This window comes from Sturnus vulgaris, chromosome 4 (assembly GCF_052056855.1).
Source record: "Sturnus vulgaris isolate bStuVul1 chromosome 4, bStuVul1.hap1, whole genome shotgun sequence".
NCBI lineage: Eukaryota > Metazoa > Chordata > Aves > Passeriformes > Sturnidae > Sturnus > Sturnus vulgaris.
In genome coordinates this window covers 1,818,242-1,840,669 of record NC_142246.1, presented here as the reverse complement: position 1 = coordinate 1,840,669, position 22,428 = coordinate 1,818,242, and the positions used below count along the sequence as shown (strand labels likewise).

General features: G+C 66.0%; 4 protein-coding genes and 1 long non-coding RNA gene across 6 annotated transcripts; 3 read left to right on the top strand and 2 right to left on the bottom strand.

Moving 5' to 3' along the window:
- The first annotated feature begins 1,554 nt into the window (after window positions 1-1,554).
- Window positions 1,555-7,902, top strand: LOC106853101 (rho-related BTB domain-containing protein 2-like). Its single transcript, XM_014876147.2, has 9 exons — window positions 1,555-1,842; window positions 2,118-2,221; window positions 3,594-3,779; window positions 4,148-4,953; window positions 5,344-5,462; window positions 5,737-5,887; window positions 6,114-6,202; window positions 6,301-6,406; window positions 6,483-7,902. Exons 1-9 carry the CDS (start codon window positions 1,651-1,653, stop codon window positions 6,650-6,652), a joined length of 1,923 nt encoding a protein of 640 aa, XP_014731633.2. The 5' UTR covers window positions 1,555-1,650; the 3' UTR covers window positions 6,653-7,902.
- An 88-nt stretch (window positions 7,903-7,990) lies between these two features.
- On the bottom strand, window positions 7,991-12,844 carry WDR54 (WD repeat domain 54). The gene is made up of 10 exons (XM_014876146.2): window positions 12,751-12,844; window positions 12,036-12,243; window positions 11,509-11,571; window positions 11,363-11,429; window positions 10,815-10,871; window positions 10,617-10,744; window positions 9,687-9,787; window positions 9,437-9,599; window positions 9,128-9,202; window positions 7,991-8,989 (listed from the first exon to the last, which is right to left on the bottom strand). The coding sequence occupies exons 1-10, from the start codon at window positions 12,768-12,770 to the stop codon at window positions 8,858-8,860; spliced, it is 1,014 nt and encodes a 337-aa protein (XP_014731632.2). The 5' UTR covers window positions 12,771-12,844; the 3' UTR covers window positions 7,991-8,857.
- C4H2orf81 (chromosome 4 C2orf81 homolog) lies at window positions 12,819-18,467 on the top strand. The gene is made up of 10 exons (XM_014876248.2): window positions 12,819-12,870; window positions 13,224-13,482; window positions 13,527-13,981; window positions 14,122-15,074; window positions 16,134-16,459; window positions 17,017-17,256; window positions 17,345-17,434; window positions 17,508-17,696; window positions 17,918-18,024; window positions 18,110-18,467. The coding sequence occupies exons 1-10, from the start codon at window positions 12,862-12,864 to the stop codon at window positions 18,296-18,298; spliced, it is 2,817 nt and encodes a 938-aa protein (XP_014731734.2). The 5' UTR covers window positions 12,819-12,861; the 3' UTR covers window positions 18,299-18,467.
- On the bottom strand, window positions 18,410-22,416 carry LOC106853099 (uncharacterized). 2 transcript variants are annotated; one of them, XM_088162923.1, is made up of 5 exons: window positions 22,216-22,416; window positions 21,055-21,167; window positions 20,590-20,742; window positions 20,332-20,498; window positions 18,410-19,752 (listed from the first exon to the last, which is right to left on the bottom strand). In XM_088162923.1, exons 3-5 carry the CDS (start codon window positions 20,738-20,740, stop codon window positions 18,454-18,456), a joined length of 1,617 nt encoding a protein of 538 aa, XP_088019049.1. In that variant the 5' UTR covers window positions 20,741-20,742; window positions 21,055-21,167; window positions 22,216-22,416; the 3' UTR covers window positions 18,410-18,453. The 2 variants fall into 2 exon arrangements, with proteins under 2 accessions (XP_088019049.1, XP_088019050.1); XM_088162924.1 differs by lacking the exon at window positions 21,055-21,167.
- On the top strand, window positions 21,149-22,331 carry LOC148223837 (uncharacterized). Its single transcript, XR_015802978.1, has 3 exons — window positions 21,149-21,287; window positions 21,406-21,660; window positions 22,191-22,331. It is a non-coding gene; the product is annotated as an uncharacterized LOC148223837 (long non-coding RNA).
- Window positions 22,417-22,428: the final 12 nt, after the last annotated feature.

The following is a 22,428-nucleotide window of genomic DNA, read 5'->3' as shown; positions in this document are numbered from 1 at the left end:
CTGTACCGGAATGAGGGTGCTGTGCCACATTCCCACTCCGGGACATCGATGCGGGTTCCAGAATCCCACACTGGAATGCGTGTGGAGGTCCCAGGGTCCCGCATCAGGACATGAATGTCACACCAGGATGTGAGGCTGGTCCCAGGGGCCCACGCTGGGACCTGTGCCCGGATCCAGCATTGGAATGTGGCTGCGGTGCCAGGATCCCACAGCAGGATGAGGGTCCCACAGCATGAGATGAGGGTCCCCAGACTGGGATGTGGGTACAGGTTCCGGGGGGCCCAGACTGGCATGTGGGTGCTGTGCTAGGATCATATACCGGAATGAGGATCCCACACTGGAATGCGGGTGCTGGGCTGGGATCCTGGACTGGGATCAGGGTGCTGTGCCAGGATCCAGGACAGGACCAAGGAGGGGGGTGTGTCCTCCTTCCCTCTTCTCTCCCCCTGTCCTTTTCCCCATCCCTGGAGTCTCTCCTGCCATTCCCTTTTTACACCAGGAAATGGGATTTTGGGGGACTGGAGGAGTCACTGAGTCCCCCTCGACTATGAAGATGGTGGCAGGGGGGTCTCGGGGACATTCCCAGCCCAGTGTCTCGCCTGGCCTGTCCCCACACGGCTGCTGTCCCAAAGCCTCTCCCATCGTTCCCTTATTTGGGCACCGCGACTGAAAAATCCCAAATCCCCAGGGAGGAAAAAAATGCTGGAAAATGGGATCTTGGGCCCAGCGACACGCCCAGCGCCGTGTGTGGCGAGCCCTGTCACCCCCTGTCCTAGGATCACTGGTGTGGCATTACTGGTGCCACTGGTTTCACTGGTGTTGCTGGTGTTACTTTTTACTCGTGTCACTCTTACTGGTGTCACTGGTTTTACTGGTTCTGCTGGTACCACTGGTGTCACTGGTTTTACAAGTGTCACTGCTGTCATTGCTGTCACTGCTGTCAGAGATGTCACTGCTGTCATTGCTGTCACTGCTGTCACTGCTGTCACTGGTGTTGCGGGTGTAACCGGTGTCACCGGTTTTACTGCTGGGGTTATTGGTGTCACCAGTTTCGCTGGTGCGTGCCACTACTGTCACTGCTGTCGCTGGTGCCACTGATACTAGTGCTGTCGCCGCTGTCACAAGTGCCGCCGGTGTCGCTGGTGTCGCCGCTGTCACTGGTGTCGCTGGTGTCACTGATGTCTCTGGTGTCACTGTGTCGCTGGTGTCACTGGTGTCACTGGTGTCGCTGGTGTCACTACTGCCGCTGGTGTCGCTGCTGTCACAGGTGTCGCCGCTGTCGCGACCCGGGCCCCCTCGCCCTCCCCACGTGGGCGTGGCCTCACACAGGGGCGTGTTCGTGGTCCCGCCCCATGGGCGTGGCCTTTCTCGGCGGGGGTGGGCGGGGCCCTGAGGGGCCTGTGCCGTCACGTGGCGGCGCGGCGCCCCCTGGCGGCGCTCCTTTGTCCGCGCGCGGGGCGGGGCCGAGGGGGGCGTGGCCTGGCGGGCGGCACCGCGAGGGATTGGCGGGGCGGGAAGGGGAGGCACGCGCTGATTGGCTGCAGGGCTGGGTGGGGCGGGGCGGGGTGGGGCGGGGATCGGTAACGGGCCGGGATCGGGCGGGGGGCGCTGAGCGGGGCCGCTCCGCTGCTCGGGGCCCCCCGCGCCCCCATGGACCCCGACGTGGACTACGAGCGCCCCAATGTCGAGACCATCAAGTGCGTCGTGGTGGGCGACAACGCGGTGGGCAAGACGCGGCTGATCTGCGCCCGCGCCTGCAACGCCACGCTGAGCCAGTACCGGCTGCTGGCCACACACGTGCCCACCGTGTGGGCCATCGACCAGTACCGCGTCTGCCAGGAGGTGAGGGCGAGGTACACCGCCGGGCACGGCCGGACACCGAGCGGAGGAACAGCGAGAGGGGCGTTACCGGAGAGCATCGGGCACCGGGCATCACCGGCCACTGAGGGGCACTGGGAGTGGGGGGGAACAACAGGGGGTACCGAGCACTCGGGAGCACCCGGTACCACAAGGGATATCGAAGGGGGAACCGGGAGGGGGTAGCGGGGGCACACTGGGGTGGTGCTGGTGTTTCCAGGCAGGGCGGTCGATGATGGTACCGTTCCCGGTGCCGACAGGTGCTGGAGCGCTCCCGCGATGTGGTGGACGAGGTCAGCGTCTCCCTGCGCCTCTGGGACACCTTCGGGGACCATCACAAGGATCGGCGCTTCGCCTATGGCAGGTGGGACCGCGACCCGCCACCGGAACCCCACCCCCTACCACCAGCACCCTGACTCCCGCCACCGGCACTCCCGAGACCCCCACTGCCACCCCAATGCCTGTCACCGGCAGCCCAACCCCCACCACCAGCACCCCCACCGCAAACCCTGCCCATCCCGGGATGCACAGAGCCAAAGCAGCTCCTTGGGCTCCTGCCAGCGTCCAGGGAGCAGCTCTGGCACCCCAAACCCTCGGGGAGGGGCGGGACTGCCCCCATCCCCCTCCGTGGACAGCTTTGGGGTCACCCTGATCCCACACACTGTGCCCCCCGAAGCCCCCGCCCCGAGCAGGGACCCGGCTGCTCACGGCCCCTCCAGAGCTGTGGCTCCGGAGAGGGGGGAGGGCTGTTGTGGTGCAGGAATCCTTCCCGAGAGCGCTGGCCTGGCCGCAGGAGGGGCCCCCCCAGACCTCCCGTGGCCCCCCGGTTGTAAACAGCCGGTCCTCGTGGCCAACGGCACGTCCGGGCTCTTATCGCCGCCGCCCGCGCCAGCCCCGCTGCATCTCTAATCTCCCCGCGGCACGGCGGGGCCCCGCGGGTGGGGAACCCCCCACGGGGGAGGGACTGGGGGGGCTAGGGGGGCTGGGTCCCCATGGCCCGCGGTGGCCCCAGGACTGTCCGGAGGCCTCGGGGGGGCCGGTGGCGGCTATCTTGGTCTGGGACACGGGCCCGGCTCCAGCGGCGCCTCCCGGTCACGTCCCGTCCCGGCACAGACTAAAAACAACCCGGGCCCGGGGCCACGCGGCTGCTCCGGGGACTTGGGGCTACTGGAACCCCCCCCGTGTCCGCTGGCACCCCACCATGTCCCTTGGCATCGCCCCCGTGTCCCCCCCCCGGAGCCTTACACTCCCTAAGCCAGGGCTGGGCTGGCAGTGGCCGCCCCACTGGGCGCGGGGGCAGAACCGGGGACAGCGGGCGTGGTCTGTCCCCGGTGCTGGGGGCTGGCACCCACCCAGCCACCCTCCGTGGGTGCTCAGGGGCTGGGACCATCACGGTGCCGACCCGAGCTGGGGCAGCCTGTGACTTGGCCGACGGTGGTGACCCGAAGCCAAGTCCCCTCGGGTCCCTGCTGCCCCCCTGCCCCTGTCGCTGCCCCTGTCATGGGGCTCCCGGAGGTCATGGAGTTCCCAGGGGGTCGTGTGGCTGCCGGGGATTCTCATGGCTGTGGGGCTCTCAAGGGGTCCTGCGGCTCTTGTGGGGTCCCAGGCTGGTACCGGTGCCCTGAGGCGGGGCTGGGACCCGGGTGCCGCCTGAGCAGGGCGTGTTTGGGGACGCCGAGTCACAAGCGGGTGGCACCGGGGCAGCGCTGCCCTCCCGTTCCTGCTCCTCCCCCCAGGTCGGACGTGGTGGTGCTCTGCTTCTCGCTGGCGAACCCCAACTCGCTGCGGCACGTGAAGACCATGTGGTACCCCGAGATCAAGCACTTCTGCCCCCGCACCCCCATCGTGCTGGTGGGCTGCCAGCTGGACCTGCGCTACGCCGACCTGGACGCCGTCAACCGTGCGCGCCGGCCGCTGGCCAAGTGAGCCCCCAAAGTGTCACACCCTGGCCCCACGGGGACAGGGACACCCCAGTGTGTCATCACCAGGACCACCCCAGTCCCATTAAAATGGGGACCCCTCCCTCTGCTTCCTGATATTGCTACCACCAGGTTAGAGTGTGTCATCTCATGTCCCCCTGACCCTGCGGGATGGGGTCCCCCTGTGGGTCAGGGTCTTCTGAACCTCTGTCCTGCTCAGCCCTCCAGGCCTCCCTGGCACCCCACAATAAGGAGGAGCCACTCTCCCAGCATCCCCTGGGAAGGGGGTGAGACCTCCCACCATCCTTGGCATGAGGAGTGGCTGCCCTGGACACCCTCCTTAGCCCCCTGCCCTGTCCATGTCCCCCCAGGCCCATCAAACCCTCGGACATCCTGCCACCGGAGCGGGGGCACGAGGTGGCCCAGGAGCTGGGGGTGCCGTACTACGAGACCAGCGTGGTGGCTCAGTTTGGGGTCAAGGACGTGTTTGACAACGCCATCCGCGCCGCGCTCGTGTCCCGCCGCCACCTGCAGTTCTGGAAGTCCCACTTGCGCAAGATGCAGCGCCCGCTGCTGCAGGCGCCCTTCCTGCCCCCCAAGCCTCCCCCACCCCTCATCCAGGTGCCTGATGCTCCCCCCGGCCTGGGGGGGGGTCCGGCCGCGTTGTTCCAAGCCCCGCTCTGCGCCGATGTCGTCTTCCAGCTGCAGGACGGCCACCGCGTCTTCGCCCACCGCGTCTACCTGGCCACCGCCTGCTCCCGCTTCTACGACCTCTTCGCGCTGGAGGGGCCACCCGAGACCCTCAGCGAAGGGGACGAGGGGACCCGTGACCTGTCATCGTGGGGCCGTGGCTTCCTGAGCCTGCGCTGGGAGTTGGTGGCCGACCCGGTGGCGGGGCGGGAGCGGAGGATGGCGGTGGTGGCCATGGACCGGGGTGTGCGGCCGGAGCCGCTCCGTGCCGTGCTGGAATATTTGTACACGGGGAAGCTGGAGCGGCCCCACGGTGACCTGCGCCAGGTGGGTGCCGTGGCAGAGCTGCTGGAGGTGTTTGACCTGCGCATGATGGTGGCCAACGAGCTCAACCAGGAGAGCTTCATGAACCAGGAGATCACCAAGGCCTTCCACGTGCGCCGTGCCAACCGCGTCAAGGAGTGCCTGGCCAAGGGCGTTTTCGCAGGTATGGGGGGCTGTGGGGACACGAGGGTCACCACTGTCCCCTCCAGATGGTGTCCCCTTCTCATGGTGCCAGTGAGATCACTATGGTCACCCTGATCCCCTCCCACCTCTGAGATCTTTGGAGTCTGGAGTCCTGGAGCCTCTGTCCCATGCTGCTGGGGTGAAGTGGCAACTCTGGGCTGTGGTGGCCAAGGGGTGCTTGTCCCCAAAGCAGTGGTGTCTGAGGGGTGGCTGTCCCCATGGAAGGGGTGTCCAAGGGATTCTTGTCCCCATGACAGTGGTGGTCAAGGGTTGGCTGTCCCTGGTCTGCAGTGTCGGAGGGGTGACTGACCCTGGCATGAGGAATATCTGAGGGGTGCCTGTCCCCCTCTGAGCTGTCCCCTGTCCCCAGACGTGGTGTTCCGTGTGGATGACGGGGCGGTGCCGGCGCACAAACCACTGCTCATCGCTGGCTGTGACTGGATGAGGGCCATGTTCCGGGGGGGCTTCCGTGAGAGCTACGCCGACGAGGTGGGGGCCAGCAGGGGACCTGTGGCTCTGCGGGGCAGGGTGGGCATCTTTGATGGGGTCAGGGAGCTGCTCAGACCCCCTGTCCCAGGGACCCCCTGTCCCGCTTCCCTCTCGCGGAGGAGAAATCAGGGAAGCTGAAGGTCGGGAGGGCTGTGCTGGGTTGTGGAGGCTATTCCAAGGCTGGGGGTACTGTGCCAGCTTAAGCAATGCCAGGAGGGTCCCCCTTTCCTTTCGGGGTGGCTCTGAGCTCCCCCCAAACCCCTCAATCCCACAGGTGTCCCTGCCTGGCACCAACTGCGCCTGCCTCCGCGCCGTCCTCGACTTCCTCTACACCGGGGTCTTCACCCCCACGCCCGACCTGGACGCCATGGAGCTGCTCATCCTCACGGACCGGCTGTGCCTGCCGCGGCTGCAGGCGCTCACCGGTGAGACCCTCGCCCTCCGCACTCCGGTATCCCCCCGCACCCCCCCCTTCCCGTGTCCCCTGACGTCACCTGCCAATACCCTGCTGGTGCCGCGGGGACGGATCGATCGTCCCCGTGTGTCATTCACTGTCCTTACGTAAGCGCGGGGGGGGCCCGGCTGGCCCCGGGGGACACGTCCCCGGTGTGTGACCCCCTCCTGACCCCCCCATTTCCCCCCCTCTCCCAGAGCAATACGCCGTGGACGAGCTGCTCCGAGCCTTCATGCAGCGCGTGGAGATCGATGAGCAGGTCATCATCTACCTGGAGATGACGCAGGTAAGGGGGGCTGGAGGGCACGGAGACCCCCGGGGGGGGGCGCACAGAGACTCCTAGGTGATGGGGTGACCCCCTCAAATCCCCTCCTCTCCCCCCAGTTCCACAACGCCCGTCAACTGGCTGCGTGGTGCCTGCACTACATCTGCACCAACTACAACCGCGTGTGCCGCCGCTTCCCCCGCGAGATGAAGTTCATGTCCCCAGGTACGGGGTGGGCACGGCGTGGGGGGCACAGGGAGGGGATCCCCGCCGTGCCCTGAACCCCGGGATGTCCCCGCAGAGAACCAGGCGCACTTTGAGCGGCACCGCTGGCCCCCGGTGTGGTACCTGAAGGAGGAGGATCTGTACCTGCGCTCCAAGAAGGAGCGGGAGCGCGAGGAGCAGCTGCAGCGCAAGCAGCACCCCCGCAGCAAGTGGTGCTTCTGGCGGCCCTCGCCCCCCGTGTCCTGAGCGGGGGGCTCGGGGAGGGGACCCCTGAATGGGGCTGGGGGGCTCGGCAGGGCTGGGGGCCCCTGTGCTGAGCAGGGGGTTTAACCCCGGGATCCCCACGCAGGGCTGGGAGGCTCAGCTGGACTGGGGGGTCCCTGTGGTGAGTGGGGGGATTGGGGCTGGGGAGTTTTGGCTGGGCTGGGGGTCCTTGTGCTGGGTTGGAGGGTCTCTCTGCTGAGCAGGGGTCTCAGGCCTGGGACCCCCACACTTGACTGGGGGGCTCAGCTGGGCTGGGGGTCCCTGTGTGGAGTGAGGGGCTTGGGCCTGGGGCTTTTATAAAGGGCTAGGGGCTGGGCTGGGCTGAAGGTCCCTGTGTGGGGTGGGGGGCTTGGGCCCAGGGTTCCCATGCCAGGCTGGGGGTCCCTGTGCTGGGCTGAGGGGCTCGTGCTCAGGACCCCCACCCTTGGCTCCAGGGATCCCACACTGAATAGAGGGGTTGGACCCCTGGGACGCCCACCCTGGGCTGTGGCTCTCAGTCCTGGGATCCCCCCCAACACTGAGCCAGGGGGCTTGGCCAGGGTGGGGGTCCTCCAAGGGCTTGTTTACCCCCCCACCCTGGCTGTTTACAGGCTCTGCGGGGTCACAGCCCCCCTCCGGTCCCACCGTGCCTTTCCCCGGTGGGGGTGGGGCTGTGCTGAGCCCCCTCCCCCCCGGCAGGGCCCCCCCGCCCCGGCCAACGCTGGTGCTACCTCTGACCGAGCAGTATTTGGGGCTGGGGGTGCGCAGGGAGCGGGGGCTCTGCCACTCCCTCTTTCTTTTCTGGGGGGTCCCCACCCCCGTAGGGCTCTTTGGTGCTGTATTTTCTCCCTCCTGCCGTAGGGCAGGGGGAGCCAAGCTGTGAGCAGGGCGGGGTGGGTGGGGGGTGGGCGTGGGGAGGGGTCCCTGGGTGCTTGTGTGGCTGCGAGAGCCCCCGGCTCATCTCTGTGCCTTGGACGGGCCCCCCGGCCCCGGGCTGTGTCCCGGGGGGAATCATTGTCCCTGTCCCGGGGGTGTGGCATTGTCACTGTCCCCAGGCTGTGTCCCCAACCCGGAGTGGGCGGGGGGCACTGTCCCGGCCCCCGGGCTGAACTGCACAACCGTTTTTACACTTTTTTACCCCAGGAGCACAGCGGCCCTCCCCCGGCCTCGGGAGCCCACCCGGCCCGGAGCGGGGCCCCCCCCCCACCTCAGCAGCAGCTGTTTTAACCTTTAATAAAGCTTTTTGTAACAGAGCCTGACTCTGCTGGGTCTCCCCCAAACTCTGCTGTCCCCCCCCAACATGCGAGCCTTTCTCCTCAGGAAGGAGTGACACGGGGGGGCTTCACTGGGGTGAATTTATTGTGGGGGGGTACAGAGCACATGGGGGTAGGGAACAGAACCCACACATTGGGGGGAGGACACGAGTGAGACAGACAGGGTGAGGGGGGTCATTTATGGATGGGGCAGATCCCTGGCATGGCAGGAGGGGCTGGGGGGTTCCTATCCCAGGCTGGGCCCCCCATTCCCCCCTCCCAGCCTTGCAGGGCCTTGGGAGCAGAGCCTGGGGTCACCTCAGCTCCCAAGGGGGCGGGTCAAGAATGGTCGGGGGTCTGGAGGAGACCTGGGAAGGTCCCTGGGGTCCTGCTGCAGCTGCTGCTGCTGTTTCCTGCCCCAGAGCACAGCTGGGGCCTCAAACATCTGGCCAGCAGCCATGGGACTGCAGCATCCCCTGGGGATTTGGGATGCTGTGGGGGGTTGGGATGCGGGATCCCCCAGGTCCTCCACGTCTCCCTGGCCTCCTTCCCCCCTTTTTTCCCTCCGCAGCACCCATGGCCGGCGGGTGCTGCACCCTGGGACGCTGGGCTGGGCTCGGGGCTCTCCCGGCCGGAGCAGCAGGTAACACAGGTTTCCCGGGATCCTCCCGTCTGAGCCGGGTCTGTTCCCAGCCACGCCACCCTCCGGGAAGGGCGAGAGACCATGGGAGGATCCCGAAGCCATGGGAGGATCCCGGGGATCCCCTCGGGGTGGTGGAGCCGGAGCAGCTCCCAGATCTCAGGAGGGCTTCGGGCAGGGGGGGGATCCTGGCCGAACACATCCCCACGGAGCTGGAGCGGGGTCTGTGCTCACCCCTCACCCACGGCCACGCTGTTGGAGCGTCCTGGTGTTCCCGATATTCCCGGCATTCCCGATATTCCCGGCATTCCCAGCTCAGGCTGGGCCGTAGCAGAGGATCTCGCTCAGGTCGTAGCCGGTGACAGCGAAGGTGTCCCCGGCCGGGTCACAGAACCGGGCGCCACAAACCTGCGTGTCCGTCACGCACTCGGCGTGGCAGTGCTGGATCTGTGGTGGGAGCGGATCCAGATGGAATTCCAAGCTTTCCATGGCAGCCACAGCTCCGAGGGCCACGTCCCTGCCCCAGGTCCCCATGGAGCAGCCATGGCTCCAAGTCCCATATCTGTATCCCAGGCCTGGACTCACCTCGATGTCATCAGTGTCCGGGTTCCTGCTGAGCTTCCAGACGTGGACAAAGGAATCCTCTGCACCTGACAGCAGCTGTGGCGGGAGTGGAGGGACCGTGGGGACACCACGGAGGTGGCAGTGCCATGGGGCAGGATGGGACACTGGGGTGGGACGCCAGGCTGGGATTTCAGGTTGGAACGCCAGGTAGGATGTCAGGGTGGGATGCAGGTTGGGATATTGGGCAGGATGTCAGGGTGGGATGCTGAGAGTGATACAAGGTGTGATTCCAGGTGTGACACCAGGTAGGACCCCCTGTCCCCTCCGTACCTTGCCCGTGAGCGGTGCCAGGTCGAGGGCGTAGATCCAGCGGGCGTGGGCGTTCACCTGGGCACAGATCCGCCCCGATCCCGCTTCCCACAGCCGGATCTGCCCGTTCCCGTAGCCCGCGGCCACGATCCCGTTCCACAGCGTCACCGAGGAGCAGGTGGAGCTGGACACAGGACACAGGGCCACATGTCACCACCTCTAGGGTGTCCCTCCCTCGTGTCCAACACCCTGCGGGATCCCCGGAGCTCACCCAGATCCCGGGATCTGCCCGAGCAGGGTGAACTCCTCCCCGGTGCTCCAGAGGCAGAGGGTCCCGGAGTCATCGGCTGTCACCAGGTCCCCAGCCCCATCCTGTGGGGAGAGATGGCTCAGGAGCACCGGGCACTGTCCCCAGCTCTGGGATGACACTGCCCTGGCTCCGGGGCTGCCCCACGGGCACCAGGACAAGCTGAAACAGCTCCTGAAGTGCTGACAGATCCCGGCCGGAGCGGGGCCGGGAGCGCCCACGGGCGGCTCCGTTGGAACTCGTCCGTCTTTGCCCACGCTGCCACGCCGAGGGTGGATTTCGAGGAAGAATCAGGGCACCCCTCCCTCCGTGAGGATTCCCGGCTCCTCCCAGCCCTGGGAATGTCCCAGAGCAGCCCTGGGAACCCTCGGCACTTGTGGAGCAAAGTCCACGGGGGTGTGTGAGGGGACAGGCGGCAGTGGGAGGTGACACAACAGCTCCGTGTCCCCACGGTGACACAGCAGCTCAGGAATAGATTCTGGGGGATGAATTCCTTGGGGATCCCAGAGCAAGGAAAGTTCAGTGACTCATCAGGGAAAGTGCTGAGTGGGAGGAAACGGCTGGTGAGTGTGCAGGGATGTGCCCTGTGAGCTTCCAGTGCCTAAGGAGGCTCCAGGAGAGACGGGAGGAACTTGGGACAAGGGATGGAGTGACAGGACACAGGGAATGGCTTCTCACTGAAGAATAGGAGACTGGGGGGGGGGGGATTTTGGGAAGAAATCCTTCCCTCTGACAGTGGGGAGGCCCTGGCACAGGTTGCCCAGAGAAGCTGTGGCTGCTCCTGGATCTCTGGAAGTGTCCAAGGCCAGATTGGACACTGGAGCCAGCTGGGATAGCAGGAAAGGCAGGGAGAGGGACTGATGAGATTTAGGGTCTCCCACCCTCCCTCCATACCGGGGCCTGGCCCTGCTCGGCCGCAATGTCGGTGATGGGATCCCGGTGCTGCTCCAGGACCTCGTTCAGCGTCACGTTGGTCCCTTTTGGGGGGATGTCAAACACCAGCACGGCCCCAGAGGATGTCCCTGTGGGGTCAGGAGGTCAGCAGGGCTGGGCCACCCCAGGGCCACCACCCTCTCCACACCCCAGGCTCACCCACGCAGACAAAGTGGCCACCGGCTGCGGCAATGCCTCGGGCGAACATGGAATGGGCTGGAAGGGAACAGGTTTGTGTCACTCATGGGCAGGGACTGATCGCTGTGACAGGAATTGGGGGTCACACCCCAATCCTGGCACAGGTTTGGACCTGTCACAACAAGAGACTGAGGTGGTGGCGCCCAGGGAACGGAACTGGGGAAGGGTCTGGAGCCCCAGGAGTGGCTGAGGGAGCTGGAAAGGGGCTCAGCCTGGAAAAAAGGGGGATCGGGGGGACCCTGTGGCTCTGCACAACTCCCTGACAGGAGGGGACAGCCGGGGATTAGGGGACAGGAGGAGAAGGAACCAAGCTGTACCAGGGGATGTTTAGGTTGGATATTGGGAAAATTCTTTCCTGGAAAGGGCTGGAATTTCCACCCTGGCAGGGTTGGAGCCCTCATCCCTGGTGGGGGGGTTTACTGGCTCTGTGGATGTGGCACTTGGGGACATGGACACCGGTGGTCTGGGCAGAGCTGGGGGATTTGGGACTGTCTGAGGGATTCATTCACCTGCCGAGTGCTCCGGGACGTCCAGCGCATGCCAGAACACCATGGTGGAGCCATCAGAGTCGTACATCTGGCATGGAGGGACAAGGTGGGACACTCTGGGGGTGACAGAGGGACCCCCAGGACCCCTCAACCGCCCCAGGCCTCACCTGGACCCCACGCTGGGATGTGAGCACCAGCAGCACCCGCGCCGGGAGCACGCACCACGCGGCCTGGGAGGGACAGAGCGGGGTGGGAGTGGGGGACACTGCAGGACCCCCAAAACCTCCCTCCAACCTCACCTCCTGTAGTTCTTCTCCTGGAGCCCCCCCAAAATCCCCTCCTGAAGCCTCCCAAATCCTCCTTTTGGAGCCCCCTAAACTCCTACACCTAGAATAGGAGCCCCCAAATCTCCTGGATCCCCCCCTAACTCCATCTCCTGGCGCAGGGCCCCCTGGTCTCTCTCCTGGTGGGAAGTCCCCCCGCCTCAGGTGTGTTTGACGTTCCCACAGGTGGGCCCTGCTGGCCTTGGGGACTCTCCCCGAGTTCCACAGACCCCTCAAGGGGGTCCTTCCCTCTCCCCACAATCTGCCATTGCAGGATCCTGGTGTCCCCCTGCCCCATTTTGGTGCCAGAGCCATGTCCCACCCCCTGCCTGGTGCCAGGAACACCCAGCCAAAGCTTTCCCTGTGCTCACCTGTGTAAGTAGGGGGGTGCTGAGGGCCGAGCCCCCTCCCCGAGCCTGCAGCTGCCGGGGGGGCCCCTCGCTGCCCAGCAGGCTGAGGATGGTGCCGTGCACGGCTCCGAAGGCCGGGGGCCGGGCGGGAGGGCACAGCACGGCCAGGTTGTTGTACAGGGCCGAGCTGCTGTTCCGCAGAGCCAGGCTCCGCTCCCGCCGGTACGGTCTGAGGGGGAGCACAGCGAGTAGGGGGCTGGGGTGAGTCCGGAGGGCAGATCCAGGGGATTAGGGCAGATTTGGGGGGGAGCTGAAGTGGATCCAAGGAGGCGGAGTGGGTCCAGAGAGGGAATGGGGGCAGATTCAGGAGGGGCCAGGGATGGATCCAGAGGGGCTGACATGGGTCCAGGGAGGGATCCAGACGGGGAGGGATGGATCCAGGGAGCCGGGAGCAGCTCCAAGGTGGTCCTGAGAGCTCCAGGGGACTGGGGACAGATCCAGAGGAGCGGGGGGCAGATCCACCCTTCTCCCCTTCCAGAGCCCCCCATAACCTCCGGCCCAAGGCCCTCTGCCAGCGACCCCACCCCAGCCCCGCCTCCCAGGCCTTCCGCCTTCCCCGACCCCTTCTCGAGCCCCCTGCCCTGCCCGTCCCGCCCTCCCCGATGCCCGTTCCCCCTCAGTGCTCATTTCTCCCCCTCAGTGCCCCCCAGTTTCCCCTTTCCCCCTCCCCGCTCACACAGTGCTCGCCGCCGCCATGGAGACGAGTCGCGGCGTGATGACGTAAATGCGCCCGGCTCGCGGTGATTACGTCACGTTGCCGTGGAGCCCAGGACGCCAAAAGGGAGGGATGGCCGAGGTGGGACTGGGAGAACTGGGCGGGACTGGGAGAACTGGGAGGCTGCAAAGAGGAGCAAAGGGGGGCTGGTGTTGGCTGGGAGGAGCTGAGGGATGTGGAGACTTGGGGTGTACTGGGGTATGCTGGGAGCTGAGGGGCCACGCTGGGGTGAGCTGGGACGTACTGGGATGAACTGGGGAGCCATGCTGGGGCGGGCTGGGATGTACTGAGCTATATTGGGCTGTACTGGGATATAATGGGATGACCTCAAGGACCACGCTGGGCTGCGTAGGGGTATACTGGTCTATACTGGGGCGCACTGGGCTGGTCCCGCCCGGGCAGCGGGAGCTGTGACGGTCTCTGTCCCGGCGCAGAAAGCGAAATCCCGCGGCACCGGCGCCAAGTCGAAACAGGAGAAGTCCCGCACGCCCGTCCAAGCCCAGTCTCGGCAGTCCAAGAAAACCCCCAAAACCCCCGGCCGGACCTCGATCCAGCCTATCCCGTCCTTGGATGAGGAGGAACCACCAAATGAACCCTTGGACGTCGGGCCCATCCTGGACGATCTCCTGGACCGGGTGCTGACCGAGTCCGCGCTGGCGGCCGCGGCACGGCAGGTGAGAGACCACCCCCCCCGTCCCCCACCCCGTGATTTGGGGAGGTCTGAGGGGGGCTGGGAGTTGCGGGCAGGGTCTCAGCGCTGTCTCTGCAGAGGGTGCCCTTCACGGTGTCGCGGGCGAGGGACGCCATCCTCTTTGTCGCTGAGTGGCGGTTCCTGGTGCGGGACGATGGGGACCCGGACCGCGCAGGGGATCCAGATCCCGAACGAGACGGAGTTTGGGGCGAGGACGAGGAGCCCCAAACCAGTCACTGGGACTCCTGTACACCGGGCGTTGTCGACGTCGCGGATGCCCCTCTGCCCTCGAAAGAGGTGAGACGTTCCTCGACCACCCCCGGAACCCGCCCGTGCCGTGGGACTCGCGGTGTCACCCCCACCGTGTCCCCTCTGCCCCCCGGCCAGGCCCCGTATGAGGATCTTCCCGTGGCAACTGAGGCTAAAGGAGCGCCGCCCGTGCGTCCCGGCGAGGCCCCCGGCGCTGTTTCCCTCCTGGATGTCCCTTTGTCCCCGGGCGAGGTGAGACGTGCTCCGATCACCCCTCCCCGAGACCCCTCGGGCTGAGCCCCAGCGGCTCCGGCGTCATGGGACAGCCGGGTCACCCCACGGGGCACCCCGACATCCCCACCCACACCGAGTCCCTTTTGTCCCCCGGGCAGGTCCCCGCTGCGACGCCGCCGTGCCGGTCCCCGTCTGCAGCAGCCGCAGCTCCTTCCGCTGAGGCTCTCGGCGCTGTCACCGCCGTGCCCGTGACAGAGCCACCCCAACCGGAGCCGCCCATCGCTCCCCGGCCCCCCAAGAGGGGCCGCCGCCTCTCCCGGCCCCGGCGGCCCCGGCGGCCGACCCCGCTGGACGCGTCCCGGCCCCCGGCTCCGCTCTCGGCCGTGCCCTTGCAACCCTCAGCGCAGACACCGTGGGAGTCCCACGAGGGCACGGTGTCAGTCGGTGACAAAGTGCCACCGCCGCCACCTTCCTCCCGCATCAGCCTGGCATCGGTCCATCCTCGCAGACCCTCCCGCAGCACCGGGTTGCCCAGGCTGAGTGCTCGCCGCGAAGCCATTCGCTGGGTGTTGCCCGAGGTGAAGGTGATAGACGTGACCACCGAGCCCGAGCGAGTGCGGCCGGTGGCATCGCGGTCCCGGTTAATCGCGTCGGGGCCCCGGCAGGTCCTCTCGGTAGCCAGGCGGGCTTCCAGGGCCGAGCCGCAGCTGTGTGACCCCTGGCTGGCCTCGGCTCGGTTGGCACCCGGTGTCACCGTGCGCTGGGGCAACAGCGAGCGGCGAGGGCCGGCTCTGGCGAGGCACGGCAGGCACGGGGACGGCGAGCAGGAGGAAGACGAGACGGTGAGGAAGGCGGAGAAGGAGCTGAAGCCCATCCTGCCCTCCCCGGAGTGCCTGATCTCAGAGAACGGTGATGGAGAGCAGCAGCTGGAAAACTCGCTGGAAATGCAGCAGCTCCCGGGGGTTGTCCCAGCTCCGGGGGGACCCTCGGCCTCTTGGGGCTTCTCGGCACCCCGTGTCTCACCGGCGCAGGAGCTGGCACTAGGCACGGAGCCGTGCGGCACCCCCGGAGCTTGCGGTTCTTTACCAGCTCTGCTGAAGAAAAACCAAAAGTAAATAAAAACCCCATAAATGAGTTTTCCTCACCCGGCCTGGGACTCGGCGGTCCCACTGGAGCCGGGCCGGGAGCACCGGGCGCTGTACCCGTGGTGCCACCAGCGCCCGGACCTACAACGTGGCTGGTCCCCGCTGGCTCTTTGTCCCCAAATGAGGAATGAGGCGGATGTGACACGTGTGGCTTCGTCCCGCGAGCTCTCCGTCCTGGAGAACGGGGACCAGTCCCCGGGTCGGGGTTGCTCTGGCGGGACGGGGACTGGCAGAGTCTGCCCGGAGCCTCCTCTGCCTTCCCGGGAGCTACGGGCGCAGCTCGGGGTCCCTCTCTGCGACTGTCCCCGTCAGCTGGGCCACTCCTGAAGCTCCTTGTTCCCACAGGGATGTGCTCCAGCCCTGGGGTGTCCGCAGTGCAGGACAGGGACCTTGGAGAGTACGGGTGGTATCGCCCCTCCTGTAGCCACCTCGGGGGGCGCGGGCGAGCAGCCCTGGGGTGGCACCGGGGACACTGAGGTGGCACCGGGGACAGCTATGTGACACAGGGAGTTCTCTAGGTTCCCCGGTCACTCCCTGAGTTGTATTTATAGAGACCCTCATTAGCATTTGAGGAGTAGGTGTGGTTTTCAGCTCATTAGCACGAGATGTGATAGCAGGCGTGGTTTTCAGTTTCTTTTTAGCGCCAGATGAGGCCTCAGGCGTGGGTTTCGGCTCCTCATTAGTAAAAGATGATGGAGGAAGTGTGTTTTTCAGTTCCTAATTAGCGTGAGAGTGGCTTCACCATCGCGCGCGCTGGGGTTTTAATACAGTGCTCGCCGAGGGTCCACTCTGGTGGCCCTACAAGACAAGTAACCCCAAAATCACCAGTCCTATTTGTGATCCCATTTTTTTTTTTGCGCTGCTGCAATTCCTCCCTTGTTATTCAACACCTCAAAAGAACATGGGGATGGAAAATACTGTTTTCAGTCCAGGCTGGGCGAAACTGAAAATGTTGCTGTAACCCTGTGTTTTTACAGCACCGAGAGCTTATTAATGGAAGTAAATTAACTGTCATTTACCGATAGGGTGGCACAGGGGACACCTGGCTTACCCTCCTGCCTGCTCCAGTCACTCTGCTGTCCCTCCTCGGCTCCCACCAGCTCACGGAACAGAGGGACTCGTGCCGTGCCACGCTGCCGACTGGGCAAAGGTCCTGCTGTGACCTCTGTCCCCAACCCCAGGCCGTGCCCAGACATGGAGCTGCTGGGGACCCTGAGCCCCCCGTGGTGGCTCCTGCTGCTCCTGCTCCTGGCCCTGCTGCTCTGGGCCACGCACAGAAGCCCCTGGGAGCCCCGCAAGTGTCCTGCTGACCTGACGGGCAAGACAGTGATTGTCACCGGAGCCAACAGCGGTGAGAAGGGATAGGCGGCGGGGACACGTGTGTGGGTGATGGTCTGATGGCTGTGGGGTGACCTGCAGGGGACATGGGCGTCCCTTCACCAGCCCAGGACACCAGTCCCTGCTTGGGGAGTGCAAACGGCTGCAGAAGCAGCTGGTGGCCCGGTCCCTGGGCACCCACAGTGTGCTCCTGGTGCCCCCCCACCCACCTTCTGAGGCTGGACTCCATCTCGGCCCTGTTAATGACTGACAGACAAGGTCACCACGCCACTGACCACCACGGCCACCATGTCACACCATGGATGGGGTCACTGCTCCCACCTGTGCTCCACTGCCAAGCGTGTGGTCAGGCTGGCACTGCCGTGGATGTTGGGACCCACAGGCTGGGATTGGGACATCCACATGTGCCCAGGGACAGAACGGCCCCACATGTGCTGGGCTCCATTCCCACTCCAGTGCCCACCATTTCCTGCTGGGTGGTTTTGGCTGGGACATGGGCATGGACCCTCAGGGACCCCTCACCAGAGGCAGCTGGCTGGGATCAACCCACACCCGCTCCGTGTTCCGCAGGCATCGGCAAGTGCGTGGCCATGGACCTGGCACGCCGGAACGCCCGCACCATCCTGGCGTGCCGGAGCCGGGAGCGGGGCCAGGCGGCCGTGGAGGAGATCCGGGCGGCCACTGGGAACCCAGCAGTGGTGCTGAGGCTGCTGGACACCGGCTCGCTGGCCTCGGTGCGTGCCTTTGCCAGCGCCGTGCTGCGTGAGGAGTCGCGGTTGGACGTGCTGGTGAACAACGCTGGTGTCACTGGTATGTGCCAGGCGATGCCCCGCATCCCCAACAGGGGTCCAGCACCCCCATCCTGATGCCCCACAGCACTCGCCACCCTCCTTTCCAGGGCTGCCCTTCACCATCACATCAGAGGGTTTGGAGCAAACCTTTGCCATCAACTACCTGGGCCCGTTCCTGCTCACTAACCTTCTCCTGGGTGAGTGCGGGGGTTGAGGGAGTTAGGGGGGGGCTCTGGGGATTCCTCCTCGCTCAACCCCTGCTCTGCACAGACCTCCTGAAGGCCTCGGCGCCCGCCCGGGTGGTCAACGTGTCATCGTTACGGCACAGCGTGGGCACGGCCGACAGCGGGTTCCTGACGGGGCAGCGGCGCCCGGGCGGGTACGACGCCGCCTACAGCAGCACGAAGCTGATGAACGTGCTCTTCACCGCCGAGCTGGCACGGCGCCTGCAGGGCACAGGTGGGTGCTGGGCCGTGCCGGGCTCGGCCGTGCCATGTGGCATCCTGGGGACATCCCCCGTGCCAGGTCTCAGGGGCTGCTGGCAGAGCTGGGGGGTCTGACACGGGTTAGAGACTCCCTGGGATCCCCCAAGGGTGGAAGAACCTCAGGCTGAGGCCAGGCTGGGGGCTGCTCCCAGAGGGATTTGGGGTCCCCACCCTGCTGACGGTGCTGCCCGGCAGGGGTGACGGTCAACGCGCTGAGCCCCGGCGTGGTGAGCACCAGCATCATGCGCCACTTCAGCTGGCCCGTGCGGGCGCTCTTCATCCTCCTCCGCCCCTTCATGAAGGTGAGCGGGGCCGGGTCCTGCCCGTCCCGGGGGCAGCGGGGTGGCTTGGGGGTGACAGACCCCCCCTTACCCCCGTCCCCCGCAGTCGGCCGAGCAGGGCGCTGCCAGCACCATCTTCTGCGCCGTCTCGGAGGAAGCTGCGGGCATCACCGGGAAATATTTCGACAGCAGCTGCCGGCTGGCGCTGCCCTCGGTGGCCGCCCGCGATGCCGCGCTGGCACGGAAACTCTGGGAGGCATCGGAGCGGCTGACGGGGCTCACGGAGCAGGACTGAGCCACCGGGATGTCACCCCTCAGCAGGGCGGGAAGGGGGACACGGATGCCGCTCTGCTCCCCTTGTACCCACCCTGTGCTGCCGTGCGGACAACACGGCGCCGGCCAGATGTGACTGCGACACTTTTATTAAAAACCCCGGCGCCCCACACGCCGCTATTCCCAGGTGATGTCCAGGTCCAGGCGCTGCTTCCTCACGGTTTGCAGGAAGCTGTCGTAGTCGCGCCGGTGGATGTCGGGGCAGCGGGACAGGTCCAGGCGCCGCAGGGGCCCGTCGGAGCCCAGCAGTAGCCACACGGAACCGGCGGACACGCGGCTCTCGGCCAGCGACAGCTCCCGCAGCTCCTGCAGCGCCGGCTTCGCCAGCGCCGGCTCCAGCACCGAGTCCAGTTGGAAAGGCACGGCCAGCAGGCGCAGGGTCTGCAGCTGCGGGGCCTCGCACAGCAGCGAGGCCAGCGTGGAGCTCAGCACCGGGCAGTGCGCGGCCGGCACGGGCCCGGCCAGGGTCAGCGAGAAGCTCTGGAGCCGGGGCAGCCCGCGGGGCAGCAGGTCGGTGGCCCAGCGTGGTGGTGGGGCGGGGGGCTCCTCGGGGGGCTCGTCGTGGGTGCGAGGGTCCGGTGGCACTTCCAGCTCGGCGCTGAAGCTCTGCAGGCCGGGGCAGCTGGAGAGCAGGGTGGGCAGAGAGAGCGGGTCCCGGCAGCTGAAGCCGTGCAGGGTCAGGGTGTGCAGGCGGGTGCCCAGGCCCTGTGCCAGGGGCAGCACCTCTGCCAGTGGCCGGCCGTGCCGCCCAGAGCAGCCCAGCGTGACTCGGGACAGGCGCTTCCAGCCCAGCAGCTCCTGGAGCCCGCAGGGGCCGGGATTTTCCCCCAGCCACACGCTGACCTCCTCGGCCCGGGGACACACGGCGTGGACGGTGCTCAGGACATCCTCCTCCACCTCCTCCAGCTGCCGCAGGGGCAGCTTGAGCCGGGCTCCCTCTGCTGCAGCCCCCCGGCCCTGAACCAGTTCCTTCAGCGAGGGGAAATCCTCGGAGTCCTCGGTGCCGTCCAGCTTCCGGGAGTGGAGCAGCTGGAGCGCATCCGGCAGGGCACTGTGTGCCAGCACCTCCAGGCATGGCAGGGCCAGCAGCAGGAAGGCCACAGCAGCCACCATGTCCCCATCCCCGGTGTGCTCCAGGTCTCGGGCCAGCAGGACGCGCAGCGCGGGGCAGCTTGGGGTCCGTGCCAGGAGGTCGTAGCCCAGGTGCCTCAGGGCACGTGGTGTCACCTTCTTGCACCCAGTCACGTCGAGCTCCCGCAGGTGGCGGCAGCAGGAGCCCACGGCCGAGAGCACCTGGACGTTGGCCTGGGTGTGGGCCAGCCCCAGGCGGCTCAGGTGTGGCAGCCCCTCAGCCAGGTCCACCAGCACGGACGGTGAGAGCCGCCCGCAGCCCCCCAGGTCCAGCACGCTCAGGCCCTGCAGCCACACGGGGAGACCCTCAGTGGAGTGGGCAGGGGGGCACGGATGCCACTGTCACCCCCTGTCTCACAGAGAGTGGGCAACTCAAGACCCAGAGAAGGTGGGCATGTCTTTGCTGCTCACCCTGCCCAATCCCTCGGCCTGTAGACCATGGCACCCTCAGCCCCACAGAGAGTGGAATACCCAACCTCACTCCCTCTGCCCCACTGATGGTGGGCATATCCAGCTCCACAGAGGATGAGCACCCCCAGCCTCACTCCCTCTGCCCCACTGATGGTGGGCACCCCCAGCCCTATTCCCCCTGCCCCATGGAAGGTGGACACCTCCAGCCCCACAGAGGATGGACAGCCCCATCCCACTCTCCCGTCCTCACTTTCCCTGCCCCACAGACCACGACACTCCCAACCCTGCTCTCCCAGAATGTTGCCACCCCCTGCTCCTCTCCCTCTGCCCCATGAAGGGTGGGCACTCACAACCCCACAAATGTCACTCCCAGTCCACTCCTGCAGACCATGGCACCCCTGCCCCGCCCTCCCACCGCAGATTGGCACTCCCATCCCCATCCCATCTGCCCACCTGGCAGCGCAGGACGATGAGGTGGCCCAGGGCGTTGTTGGCGATCGCGGGGCAGGGCCGCAGGCTGAGCTGGCGCAGGTGTGGCAGCAGCAGCAGGTGCAGCGCTGCACGTGACAGCCGCCGGCTCGTCCCCAGCAGCTGCAGCAGCTCCTCCACCAGCCCGTAGGCTGGGGGAAAACAGGGGAGTCAGCGAGGCCTGGCACCCCATCTGTCCCCACGGGGGTACCCCAGTGCCCTGAGCCACCCCCCAGACCTCACCCAGGTCGTTGAAGGGGCCCACGAGGAAGCGGAACTCATACTCGTCCAGGTAGTTGTCACTGTAGTCCTTGACCCAGAGGCTTTGCATGTGCTGGGCCAGGTTCTGCAGGCACAGCGTGGTCAGCGTGGGCACTGCCCGCCGCTGGGGCATCCCTGGAACAGGGACAGGGACAGTCAGGGACAGCCACCATGGGCATTGCCCGCTGCTGGGACGTCCCTGAGGCAGGGACAGTCAGGGAAGGGGAAAGGGATAGTCAGAGACAGGACAGGGCACCGCCACCCGTCACAGATCGACCTCATTTTGGGGTCACTTCCCCTAAACTGGCTTAGAAACCGCCCGGTTCCGGTGCCGGTTCCGATTTCATTCTATTCCCGGCGGGAATCTCGCCGCGATCCACGGATGAACCGGCACCGGGTACCGCGGCTCAGCCCCCGGAAACTCCTCCGGGACATCCCAAATCTCACCCGCAGCTTTCGGCGGGCACTGGCGGCTCCGGGACGGGATCCTTCGGCTCCGGGAATTATCCCGGGTTTAACCGGGACAGGGGACGCCTGGGCAGTGTCGCTGGCTGGCGTCCCTAGAATTCAGCAAGAAACGAAGGGATTCATCCCTTGGGATAGGATAATGAATGCCTCAGCCCGATACCAAATCCCGGTTTCTGGATTCCTCAGAAGACATCCCAGTGGGGTGGGAAAAGGTAACTGGGATGGGGAAAGGGCTGGAAACTGGAGAAAGGGAGCGGGGGACCACAGGGACTGGGAAAAGATCCCGGGATTGCGAAAAGACCCTCCAGGATTGGGAAATGACCCTTTCAGGACCAGGAAAAGGTTCTTGGAGACAGGGAAAAGAGCACCAGGGACCGGGAAAAGACCATGAAGACCTCCGTGGACTGAGAAAAGAACCCTGGGAAATGGGAAAAGAACTCCGGGAAATGGGAAAAAAATCTCAGTAACTGGGAAAAGACCCTCTGGGCCAGGAGGAGACCCTAAGGAATCGGGAAAAGTCCTTCCGGGCAGCAGCTCAGGCACAGAACGGAGGGAATGGAAAGAGCTCTGGAACCCGGGAGCACGGTGAGTAATCAGGGCAGGGCCGTCTGTCACTGTCACCCGGGCACAGCTTCCCGGGCACTCCCGCGGACAGCAGCGGGACACAGGGTGTCACCAGAGGGGATTGGGAGCACCGAGATGGGACAGGGGGACGGGACATCGGGATGGGACACGGGCATGGGACACCGGCATGGGCGCAGATCCCAGGAGACAGGGCCAGATCCTTTGCGGAAGAACCGGCTCGGGTCCAATGAGGATATTCTAAGGAAGGGGAAGGGATTGCCTCCCTTCCATCAGCGGTTTTGGGGACGCCCTCCTTGGGGACCCCTCCACTAGACAGCATCTCCTTGGGGATCCGTCCTTGGGGACCCCTCCTAGGAAACCCTCGGCCATCCCCTTTAGGGATCGCCTCTCCTCGGCCTTCACGCTGCCCCAGTCCCGAGATCACAACCAGGACCAAAATTGGGACCCCATCCCACCCCAGGACAGAGCTGAGAATAAACACCCCGTTTCCATGACAACACCTCCTGCCACCAACCCCTTACTGTCGACAGGCCGTACCAGGTCGGGAGCACTTACCGGGGCCTCCCAGCCGCGTCTCGTCCCGACTGATCCTGGCCTGTCGCGTTGCTTCCTCCTTCCTCTGGTTTTCCTCTTCATCCTCCTCCCCGGACCTGGCCCCGCCATTACTCGCCCCGCCTTTTTCCTGGCTTCAGTCCGTGTATTGCGCATGCGCAGAATGTGAAGACCCTTCCGCCCTTACTGCCCCCTCGGGCTGCCCCGCGCGGTGCC